This window comes from Paramisgurnus dabryanus, chromosome 10, assembly GCF_030506205.2.
Source record: "Paramisgurnus dabryanus chromosome 10, PD_genome_1.1, whole genome shotgun sequence".
In the NCBI taxonomy this organism is placed as follows: domain Eukaryota; kingdom Metazoa; phylum Chordata; class Actinopteri; order Cypriniformes; family Cobitidae; genus Paramisgurnus; species Paramisgurnus dabryanus.
Genome location: NC_133346.1, coordinates 17632192 through 17644376, shown reverse-complemented (window position 1 = coordinate 17644376; position 12185 = coordinate 17632192). Strand labels below are relative to the sequence as shown.

The following is a 12185-nucleotide window of genomic DNA, read 5'->3' as shown; positions in this document are numbered from 1 at the left end:
GCAACAATAAATTCAGTGGCTCATGGTTAGTTTTGTTCTGCCTTTCTACAGTTGGACAGGTTTAAAGAGCCTCCAGCTTTCGGGCCGATGTGCGACCTGTTGTGGTCCGATCCTGGCGAGGACTACGGCAGCGAAAAGACCTCCGAGCACTTCTGCCACAACAGTGTGAGAGGATGCTCATATTTCTACAGGTACTTCAGCCCACGAGCAGCCCACGGACACGCACGCATGCATGCATATCGTACGGTTGTCTGATCGCTGCCTACACGCTACATGTAAACTAATGGCAGTTGTGAAGTCTGTTACATTAGTCACCAGGGTTTTGATTGACAGACCATTGAAATGGCTAATTGTACCTTTCTCTCCATCCCCATCAGTTATCCTGCAGTATGTGACTTTCTGATGAATAATAACTTGTTGTCAGTTATAAGAGCACATGAAGCCCAGGACGCAGGGTGAGTAGCGCTTTTAAACCAGGTTGCTGAATTCAGTCTTCCTTTGAAACGTTAACATTTTCATTTTCTGTCAAACTTTGACCCAGGTATCGAATGTACAGGAAAAGTCAGACGACAGGTTTTCCATCATTAATCACAATCTTCTCAGCACCAAACTACTTAGATGTGTATAACAATAAAGGTGAGGGCTCTCTTGAGGGATTAAGAGGTTATGGTCAGAAACTAAGTTATAAAGAACCAGTAAAGATCTGTTGTTTTAAGGAAGATGTTGTGATGAATGCACACGACACAAAATCTTTCAAACTAATTTTTACCTTTCTTCTTGTAAGCTGCTGTGTTGAAATATGAGAACAATGTCATGAATATCCGACAGTTCAACTGCTCTCCTCACCCGTACTGGCTGCCCAACTTCATGGATGTCTTCACGTGGTCACTGCCCTTCGTCGGGGAGAAAGGTAAAGAGCAAACGAGACTCACATACTTTTGAAATGAAATTCATATAGTGCGTCTGAAATGTTTTTTTTTTTTTGTTAATGAGCATCTTTTTATCAGACCCTAATGGATTCTGCCAACAAAGTGATATTTCTAAATGGCCTGAGGCCCAGGATGAAGTGGTCTTGAAGTGTTAAATAGATTTATAATACGTGTCAAGAGCATTCGGTTAATATCATTATCTAGTTTTTGACCGAGGTGGCGTTTAGGGGCTTTTGCATCTGAGCTCCTCAAAAATATAAGTGATTATGGATATGCATAGTTAATGAAACTCAGACTTGTTTGTAATTGGTAAGACTGTGTGTTAAAGCCTGCTTTTCTTGTGTGCTTTCAGTTACAGAGATGCTGGTCAACGTGTTAAACATCTGCTCGGATGATGAGCTCATGTCAGAGGGAGACGATACCTGTGAAGGTAAAATTTTGGGTCTCTATTGTTCTGTTGATGGATCTGATCTGTGTTGGGTCTTTTTTGTAGGATTTAGTATGAGTCTGAATGCACACGGTTACATTTTGAGCTACAGGCAAAAGAAAGTATAAATGTCGATTTTGGTCTAAATTGAGATTTTCAAGAATCGACTTGTTCAGTCAGGAAGGATTTTTCTCAATTTAATAGACTTTATTAGACCCCAACACGTTACAGTTTAAATGCAGTTTAACATTGTTGTAACAACACAGCTTCAAATGGCTTTAAAAGATCCCAAACAAGGCATAAGGATCTTTTCTAGTGAAATGAAAAAAAGCACTTTTAAACCACAACTTCTCGTCTTGCACTATACCTGTGACGCCCCACACTCCTGTGTGACCTCACCTAATGCGTCATGACATCGAAAGGTCAAGCAATGACGGATGCGAAACTTCCGCCCCAGTGTTTACAAGTGTGGAAAAAAGGACTGTTCTCACGTTGTTGAATGTGGAATGATATTAATTTATGTCCTTATGTTAGCTTATTTTTTAAAATGATCCACAAACTTGGTTTTTAAGTTTTTAAGAGCACAAGACTCGAAAACGATCTTCTTTGTGCTGACTGACACATCTTAAGGGTGCACACAGAAGCATTAGCCCGCGACCCCGGAATATATACACACATACATAGAATTACAGTTATATAGATGACTGTTTTGATACCCAGATATAATTAAGTGAATGTTTGGTTAACTGTTGGGGAAAAATAAATGATTTGTAACATTATCTTAGATCCTTGCATTAATTAAGTAGATCCTAAAGTTGTCTGTCTCAACGTCAATTAAACAATAAAAGAATATATATTTTTCCTATAGATTGTTTAGGACTTTGTATGTGCCAAATATATTAGTTTTAGGCTACTTTTTATTTTATTTTTTTAGGTGTGGATGCCATGATTTTGTTTTGAAACTTAAAAAAAAAAATTCTCAAAATTTACTTTGCCGACTCAACTTTATACAGGTGTAGGGCTGTCATTTTTGTCAGATTCCAAAAAAATCATACATCATACATCATTTTCAAGTTTTTTTATAAAGTTAAAATTATAAAAAAGTTGAAAATATTTTTTTTAAATAAATATTTAATGTTAAGAGATAAAAAAATTGAACATTTGTTTTTACATGCTTTTTAGGAGCGACCCATAGGTCCATTTCAGCAGTGATTTTTAACAGCATTCCCCTCTTTTAATCAAATGAAAATTTTCTGATTAGTGATAATATAATAATGTTAGGACACTATAGTCACTTTAGTCGTATAATTAATCGTGTTTCATGGGCGTGCCACTGTTTAACTTTCTATGATTGATAGAAATTACATAGCAGGAAATACAAAATGTCAATTAAAATTAGGGATACACCATTATGATTTTGGGGGGGGGGACCGATACCGATTTAAACCGACAACTATTGGCCGATACCGATATTAAACACTTGTATACAATACTATACAGTTGGCCTTTTAGCTAGTTTATTTCTGCATCAAATTAGTTTTGCTAAACATGGATTGGATCTATTTAACATTCACCTAACCAACATAATAAGAGAGGCCCAAAGTATGATAAAATTTCGACTATTTTTGGTCTTTTTCTGAGATTTTGAAAAAAGCCCAAACCGCAACAATTTCCGAAATACTCTGACTGCATGGCTCACGTGAATTAGTAATCTCTTACGTGATTTACTCTTTTTTTCCCCATTGCACGTCTGACAAACTATAATTTGTACAGATTTTATTTTGTTTTGAGAAGTATTTAATTAATTTGATGATTAGAATTATGCAACAGACATGCAACTTAATGCCTTCACGCAGCTAATTAATAAACAATCAGTATTTGTCTTTCTCGTGCTATTGCTGATATGCCGATGGTTTCAAATCCATAAAAAATCGTCCGATACATCGGTGCATCACTAATTACAATCTTATTTTGCATTGCACTAACCCTGCTAAAGCTATCTTATTTAATTGAATAAAATCGCTGTCTGAACTTATAAGCATGGTTCTCAGTTCAGGCACTTTATTAGCTCTAAATATGAAGTGCTCTTAACTCAAGATCATTTATGAAGTACAGTTCTGCTGTAAGGAAACCAGATGAACCCATTCTTAGCTCTCACCTCCCCCATCTGTGGAGCTGTCATGAAGGAATACATTGTCCCATTTACAGTTCTTGATGCTCATTTCGTTTGTCCTTTTTTCAATGGTGCATAATTTTAACTTGACCTGACATACTTCCTCTGTGTCTCTGTGAGCCTTGGAGTTTTGAAATGGGGTTTATTTTATTCCTTAAGGGAATTAAGCATGTAATGCCTCATTTGGTCTTGAATACTTATGGTTTAGGCTTGCAAGTATTGATGTATGCAATATCTGTGATTTATTATTGACTCATTCTCATGTTATTACAAATCTGAATAATCAAAAACCGATCAGAAGTCCCATTGACTTCCTTAGCATTCTTTTTTCCTACTATTGAAGTCAATGGGGCTTTTGCTCTGGCAAATTGTGGTTGAAAATGAACTTTGCTCATCATCCATCATCCATTTTTATTCATTTCAAAAATATGCGTGATGAATCAACATACAGGTATGGGAAATGAATCTTTCTCACTCTCTGCATTTGTGCATGTTTGTGGTAGGTGGAACCCCGGCGGTCCGCAAGGAAGTGATACGAAATAAGATACGTGCCATTGGCAAGATGGCCAGAGTTTTCTCTGTTCTTAGGTAAATTGACACTCTTCATATACAAATCTTTTAATTATAATACTTGCATATTTGCACATTTAAGGAATCAAACCTATCAATTGATAAGTTTATCCCTGCGTATGCTTGTGTGTTATTTCAGAGAGGAGAACGAGAGCGTGTTGCAGTTAAAGGGCTTGACTCCCACTGGCACGTTGCCTCTGGGTGTGCTATCAGGAGGCAGACAGACTCTACAGAGCGGTAAGTCCTACGCTTGTCCTCTTGCTCTGTGGCCATGCAATGATGTGGAAGTCGACACCTGCCACCCACTAACTTCCTTTTCCCTCTATCACTCGCTGTCTTTCTGTCTTTACCCTGCATCTCTTTCTCTCTCTCTCCTCCACATCCACCAGCTCCACTTCCCTCATGGTACAGCACACCCATTTATTATCAATCCCTTCTAAATTCTTGCATCTCTAAACGAGATGGCTTTTGATCGATTGACACGCTCACAATGTCCTGAAAAAACCTTCAAGCGTTGCTAAGATCACAGCTCGTGCCGACGAGCTGCAGGGGTGATGCTGTCGCAGGGATGGGGGCTTCTGTGAGCTTATGACTGTGACGCAATATGACCCAATTTAGCCAGCGCCTGTCGGCATGCCATGCTTTCTCTCTCTCTCTTTCTCTCTCTCAGCATTCACATTAAAAACTCACCAGCTCGCTGGCTTCCAGCCCTACTAACACCACACATGATTAACACAGTCAGGTTTGTTTTTGCTAAAACCATGCCCTTGAACCTGTATGATACATAAAGACTTACCTAGAGACAAAGTATTGAATCATGTGGACAGCCCGTAACTCTTTTCAGTTTCTTAAAGGATGCTCGACGCAGTTGTCAATGCATAATAAAGTTATAAATACAGTCTGGGTGAACTAGGGGAGGGGCGGTAAATTAAAGGATTCTTCAGCAGCTGAAAATAGAAATAAAACGACACATCGCTCAAAGCAGCCTTGCTTCTCATCTTCCTGTGAAGACCACAAATAAACTGTCATCACGCGTATACAGTACGTCGCGTGAACTTTTACGCTGAAGGCTTCTCCTTGTTTGGCTATTGTATACCTTCAGCTTTAAAAATAGATTTGATGTCAGATGTTCAGAAGACCTAGCAGGTTCAAAAGCTTGGTTTCTCAAAAGCAAACCACACCAGATGAAATATGATTTGAAAAATCTGTTTTGCATGAAGCTTCTCAACCTAACCTAACCCTTCATGGTTTTATTTCCTGTGACTTGTGATGCATTTGGGCTAATGCTGGGCGGTTTAAATGAATAATTGGAGATGTGGGGGATTTATATGGACTTGTGATTGCATTGATAACTTGACTCACTCTCTTTCCCCCGTTCGTTTTGGGCATGGCACTACTACTCACGCTTACACAGCCACCGTAGAAGCAGTGGAAGCACGAGGTACGCAAGACATCTGTGAAACGTTCTCACTGTTTGTCTGTCTGTCTGTCTCACACATTAACTGTCTGTCATATGTGATTTCGTGTTGTATTTGGTACTTATTTGTGTTGTTAGCGTTTATAGCTAGCTGTTTTGTTTGGATTTGTACATGTTGACTTGTTTGTTTGTTTGTTTGTTTGTTTGTTTATGTCATTCAGCTTTGTTTATTCACCTACTTGTAAACATTTAAAGTTCAGTGAGTTTCACAACCCATTTTACTTCTGTAATGTGAAATTTTTGAATGAAATAAGGAAAAATATGTAGGATTATTGGTAATAGGCATCCACTTTGTACAATTCAGAGATTGCAGTCAGTTGTGGAGGGCATAACTTTTAGGGTCAATCTTTTTTTAATAGTCAATTGAAGAGTTTGGGTGCAAAACCCTAACAAGTTTTCTTGTAAAGGAAAATTTTTATTTTTTAATCAAACTCTAAATGGATTCTTAATATCCTTATCTCATTTTTGACAGAGGTGGAGTTTTAAGCGGTTTTGCATCTGAGCTCCCCAATTACTATCTGTCGTTTAATATTTTAATGCCTTTCAACATTTAATAGCGTTTCAATCACATTTTGAGTATTTCGAAATACAATTACGGTTAAAATTTGAACAAATATGTAAAAAAATCGAATCCATATGAAACTGAAACGTTGCTTATGATCCGCATTAGATTTTGTGTCTTTATCTCAGACAGACGACTTTTCGTAACGGTTTAAATTTTGTTCTGGAGGCTAAATCCGTGCTTTTTTACCACACTGGTTTACGTTCAACTTTAGCAGCACTGCGTAAACCGATCAGCGTATGACATCAAAGTATCGCAAGAGCGTTTCGAGAATCGAGACTTGCGTTTAATTCTCGCTCTGGCAGAACTTCACCTTAGGGATGCATAACGATTAATCGCGATTAATCTATTGCAGAATAAAAGTTTCTGTTTACATCATATATTATGTGTGTGTAAACGGTGTATAATAATTATGTATATATAAATATGCACACATGCATGTATAATTTTAAGAAAAAGTATGGTTAAGGGTTAAAAGAATTTTTTTTTATAAAAATATACAAATGTATATGTAAACATTTCTTAAATATATAGATGCATGTGTGTGTATTTATCTATAAGTTATTATACACTAATATGCACTGTTAACACACATATTTGTCTTATTTTTCAATAGATTAATCGCGATTAATCGTTATGCATCCCTACTTCACGTTAAACAGTCTGCGTCAAATACGACTGGACACGGCTGGGAATTACATTTACAAGTTACAATAAATGACCCTCAGTGTAATCTGACGAAATGACGGACAGCTTCGCTGCTAAAAATAAATCAATGATTAAATATTTTCAGTTAACATGACCTCCGGCTAAACTACACTAAACTCATGAAACACCGAAAATGACACAGGAAATCATTTAAGGGATTGTTTTAATGAAAGATTAAGAATACGCCTTTCTTTAAAACAACATGTGCGTAGTAAGACTAGAAATTTGATTTCAAAATCATATCATATGTCAAGTCAGTATAAACGTTCATCTTACTTCAAAATAAACAGCTACCTGGTATGTCAGTGACGGTGCTTTATATGGTGCTTTATAAAGGCTCAGAAATTGCAAACACGAGTGTTTTGAGCGCAGCTGTTTTGGGGACGCAGGGGTGAGTGCAGACCACAGTGCGAGACTGAATCTTATCAGTTTCACTTTCAGTCCAAACAAGGCAACAGAGCAGACTGTTTTTGCCTATAATGTCATTTCAACCATCATTTCTGGGTAGTGCTATCTGTTTGGTTTGGGAAACTAGTCTGGTGTTTATTATATGCCCCCTTACTTCTCTTTATAGGGTTTATTGAATTTGGTATACTTCGCTTTGTCTCGACTGAAAGAGTAAATGGCTCTCTGATAGTATATACATGCTAATTTACTGGAGATGTAAAGATACAGTTTGTCAGTTTTGGAAAAGCAATTGGATAATGTAAATTAGTGTAGGATCTTTTCGGGTTGATAGTTGCAACCAATTTGGCAATCTATGTGTGTGTATATAAGAGTTCAGTTTACCAAATAGTCAGACCATTAAAAAAACTGAAGGAAGTAAAGTTCGGACCAGACGTGTTTCGCTTTACCGCACGTGTGTCCGATGAAACCGTCTATACTTTTATATTATATTATATTATATTATATTGTATATTTGTATACCCGGTTTCATCCAACGCACATGCGGTGAAGCGATACACATCTGGTCCGAACATTACTTCCGGTTTCAGCTTTTTTAATGGTCTGACTAGTTGCTAAACTGAACTCTTGAACAAATACCTCACTGAAAATAACTATATTTTGATTTCCTAGGTAATGGACATGTAATTTATTTGGAGTGCTGTCACTTTAAGACATACATGTAATGCACGGATCCAGATGCGTTTTCTTTATGAATTGTTCACATTTACACGACTATGTTTACGAGGATAATCGCGACATTTTTAAATAATTTTGTGTAAATATGTCAGTTCGTGAACCCACCATTTGCGCGCTGTCTAAAGCGAGTCGCATGTTTCAGTCTTATTGAACAGCACACTTAGATCTGTTTTGAATCTTTTTTGCTTAAACATTTTAATTGGCAAGACCTGAAACATGTAAACATGATCATTTTCGTGATGATGTAGCACTGGCCCGAACGTGCAAGTGACAGTTCAGTCAACTGTCCTGAGTATCATTCACGCTTGCCCGGGTCATCCGGCACTCCTCACAAGCCCTCCCTAAAGTAAAGAATGCACATAAAGAATTGATTCAGGGATTTCCCAAATCGATATAGTTTTGTTAAATTAAATATCAATTAAAACCTATTATCCTTACTAAGACCGTAAATATGCTAAGCTTCACTATTTACATGTGAAATTGATTTATAGAAACTGGTTGTTTAACCATAACCATAAGCTAATCTACTTAGCACAACAGTTAAGCAGCAATTTCACAGCCCTAGTAAAACAATTTAGAACAGAAATAAAATAAATTAAAGCAATAAGCCCCAAGAAGCAGTGGGTTACCAGTGCATTTTATAACAGCTAAGGTGCATTGTTAGGCACGACGCGAAGCGGAGTTGTTGCTGTTATAAAATGCACTGTAACCCCACTGCTTTGCGGGGCTTATTGCTTTTATAAAACGGTTACTTCATATGCATAGCAGGATTTCATGAAATAAAACACAAATAAGTTGTAAGGATATTAGTATAAATATTACTCTTCCGCCAAACAAAGTAGTTCCTCAGAATCAAGTGTGGCTGAAACAGAGCGTTGTTCCCAACCAACACAAAATCTAATTTATACATTATATATTATTATTATGTTTGCATTGTTTTTGTCTTCATGTAACATTTCACATTGTCATGTAAAGTTTGTTGGTAGTAGTCAGCTATTGTCAATGGCTTGTCTCTTTACCTTGAATTATTTAGTCCAGTGCATTGTAGTGTAACTGTCAGGAGCCTCCAGCTGTTTTTATGAGGTGTTAACATGAATCCACCTATTATAAACTATATGCATTTTTATTATTTGATCGTTACTTAAATTATTTACATGTGCTTGTTTTCAAAATGTTATGCATATAGTTAAGTTTCTGTATCTTTTGCAAATTAGCTGTAACTAACTCCCATCTTCTCATCCTGTAGCCATCCAAGGCTTTAATCCTCAACACAAGATCCAGAGTTTCGAGGAAGCACGCGGTTTGGACCGGATAAACGAGCGAATGCCTCCACGCAAGGACAGCATTCAACAGGACGGCACTGCCAACTCCATCAATGCAGCCAACTCCCCCGACAAGAACGGCACCAACGCGCAAGCGTAGTAACCTCCAACAGCTACCTACTGCTTTCCTTTACCCCCATCCTTCCTGTCTCTCTTTATTTTTTTTCTTATGTCTCTCGCTCTTTGTCTCTCGTCTCATTCTCTTTTTTTTGGTAGAGGTGATGCCCCTACATGCAAAAATCTCCTGGACTGCCTCAGGGGAGAAATCGCACAATACTATGAAGAGGGCGTAGGGGAAAACAAACCTTGGTTCTTATTTATTTATTGATATAGATGATAAGAAATGTAAGATCTGTAACAGTGGGAAAATCGAGATGAAGAAATACCTGATGAATATTACATGTGTATATAAAATACAGAATAAATATATATATATAGACTTAGCATTGGGGTGGTCATCTTAGGTAGTTACAAAAAGAAAAAAATCCATTTTGTAAATTTCCATTTATAAATTAGAAAAATTTCGTTTTCTTTTTTAACAACCAAGATTGCTCGGCATAATTTCTTGTTGATTTTTTTGCGTGCTTGGCAAGGGACACTTAAGCCCAACATACTTGCGTAGAGTGCTTATTTGTGAATACCTAAGGCAAATATGATACAATTGTTTAAATAAAAAGACGGCAACAACGAAAAAAGTCTGTTTTGGAAACAACATGCCAATTATAGCTATCGCATTGATAACTGAAGTGTTTATATGTACATGTACATTTTCAAGTGTTCCCTTTTTTCATCGTTTATAACCAAAACGACACAGATAGCCTGACAAGTAAAAGTCATCCCATAAGACTGGCTGGATGCTTGAATGTGTCTGCTTGTGTTTCGGTTAATCCGTTTATATTCGATCATGCTGTAATTTTATCAGCCCAAGCCGAATTTTTAGACTTGGCCCATATTTCTTAAATACTAGTTGTATTGTGTAGTGTATTATGGTAATTATGGTTACAAGCCTTTAGTTGCACTTATATAATTCTTCATTCTGCTTCGGCTATTGAGCGAGTCCCAGTGAAAGTGTGATAAAACGACAGAGATGAGCACACATGCCTTACATCTTACCAAGCAATCAGTCAAGGCAGAAGTAGATATTCTCCCTTGCCTTTCATTGCAAAACTTAACTTTTTAGTTGTTTCTACAAGAGGTTTAGTCCACCAATTGGACACTTGAAAGCCCATTTATTGTTTTTTATTTTCAGTTTGTCTCACGTCATGCTAGTTCATGTTTGAATCTTCAGCGCTAGCATTTCTATAGCTCTGCGCTCTTCTTGCTGTATTCTCTAGAGTGGACCATTTCCACCCAAATTTATATTGGTTGCTTTACTGTACTGTGTACTTTTTTCTTTTTTTTTTTGAGAATGCAAAAATTGTTTACCATATTTAACTTTCAGACTTTTTCTTCGTTACCCTCTACTGTATCTGTCAAGCGAATTTGTAGTTTCGGTGACTGGGCTAAGACTCATTCCTGTAAGTTACCCGACTGGTTATGTGCCATTTTACTAACTATAGCAAGACTTCTGTGTGCAGACACACAGCACGTCATGTATTTTACATTTAATACCGCAAGCAATTCTGGATCCATCTTGCCCAGTACTTCATTCAGTGGTGCGCATGCGTCTTCAAGTGAGGAGTGTCGGTGAGGTTTAACCTGCATGTTATCCATACTGTATTTAAAACGAACTCATCCAAAGAAAAAATCAGTGTTTTCATGTGGCTTGATCATTGACGAAATTCGATGATTGTTAAATGTTTCCTCTTCGTTTGCTTGAGAAGAGACGAGCGCTTCAATCGGCCATGTAGTTGTATAATCGCTGCAAAGAAAAAAAACATCAAAGGACAGAAAAAAGCCTCTGAGATAATGCTTTACTCTTTGTGATTTAAAACAAACCTGACGGAGGCGTCCAGGTACCAAAAGTTAAGTAGATTGTCACGACCCCTTAACCACCTCTTTTGTGTCTAAGTGTTTGTCTCCGTTTTATGTAAAGAGCCTCTGCAGACTGGTTTTGTTTTCCTCCATGTTTAATTTAAAGGGGATATCTGCTATGGTGTGCAAATGTTGGACGGGGTTTCGGGTGGGAGGGGTGCTGGGGGTTTGGATATTGTTCGATGTATCTGAATGGAGTGTTTGGACCATTGGCCCTGTTTTTAGCAGAGCTTAATTTTTGACTTCTGTTACAAATCCCAAACATATCTTGAAGAAAATGTTTAAGCTTTTGACGGAGGACTGTGGGGAGGGGGTTTGTGTCGAATGCTTGTATTGCGTGGCCTCTATATAAATCTGGATTTACATTGATGTATCGCTCCATTAAAGATAAAAGAAAAATGAAAGTAAAAGGAAATATAAAAATGTTGGGAAAAGAACTTGGTCTCGTTTCTTTATTTGTCAAATTGTGTGTATTGAAAATTGGACGGCTTTAACTGTCGAGTGGTTTAAGGCTTGATTGACGGCAAATTCATGTTTTGTGAGACAGGCTTTGTCATTTTTCTTTCTAGGCAGGTCTGTGCCGATTAAGGTTCTTCCCTAATTACGACAACATTTTCAAAATTGTGTGCTTTAAGTGTGGTGAAGGACGGCGTATTATTACCTTTTTGAATGGAGCACATACTTTTTTAACCTTGGTCACTGTGTGCTTTTCATGTGCTCGTGTTAGATTAAGCTTGAACAATAAGATTCATTTAAAAGGATTTAATTTTGGTCATTCAGTAATAACACACACACACACACACGATCATAAGTATACATACCCCTTGCATTTAGTTTTTAATTGAGTAATCTGAAAAATCAGTGGTTGACATAAACCGTAGTCCACAACAGGGTTTATAA

At 37.3% G+C, this 12185-nt stretch overlaps 1 protein-coding gene across 2 annotated transcripts in view; it reads left to right on the top strand.

The window, feature by feature from the left end:
* Positions 1 to 11722, top strand: part of ppp3ccb (protein phosphatase 3, catalytic subunit, gamma isozyme, b) — a 28141-nt gene extending 16419 nt beyond the window's left edge. Inside the window, exons 6-14 of one of the 2 annotated variants that reach the window (XM_065290502.2) lie at positions 52 to 191; positions 378 to 455; positions 542 to 636; positions 785 to 910; positions 1282 to 1359; positions 4033 to 4117; positions 4239 to 4336; positions 5514 to 5540; positions 9236 to 11722. In XM_065290502.2, coding sequence (XP_065146574.1) covers positions 52 to 191; positions 378 to 455; positions 542 to 636; positions 785 to 910; positions 1282 to 1359; positions 4033 to 4117; positions 4239 to 4336; positions 5514 to 5540; positions 9236 to 9411 — 903 coding nt within the window. In that variant the 3' untranslated portion in view covers positions 9412 to 11722. The remainder of the gene's footprint in view (positions 1 to 51; positions 192 to 377; positions 456 to 541; positions 637 to 784; positions 911 to 1281; positions 1360 to 4032; positions 4118 to 4238; positions 4337 to 5513; positions 5541 to 9235) is intronic. The other variant, XM_065290503.2, reaches the window with a different exon arrangement.
* Positions 11723 to 12185: the final 463 nt, after the last annotated feature.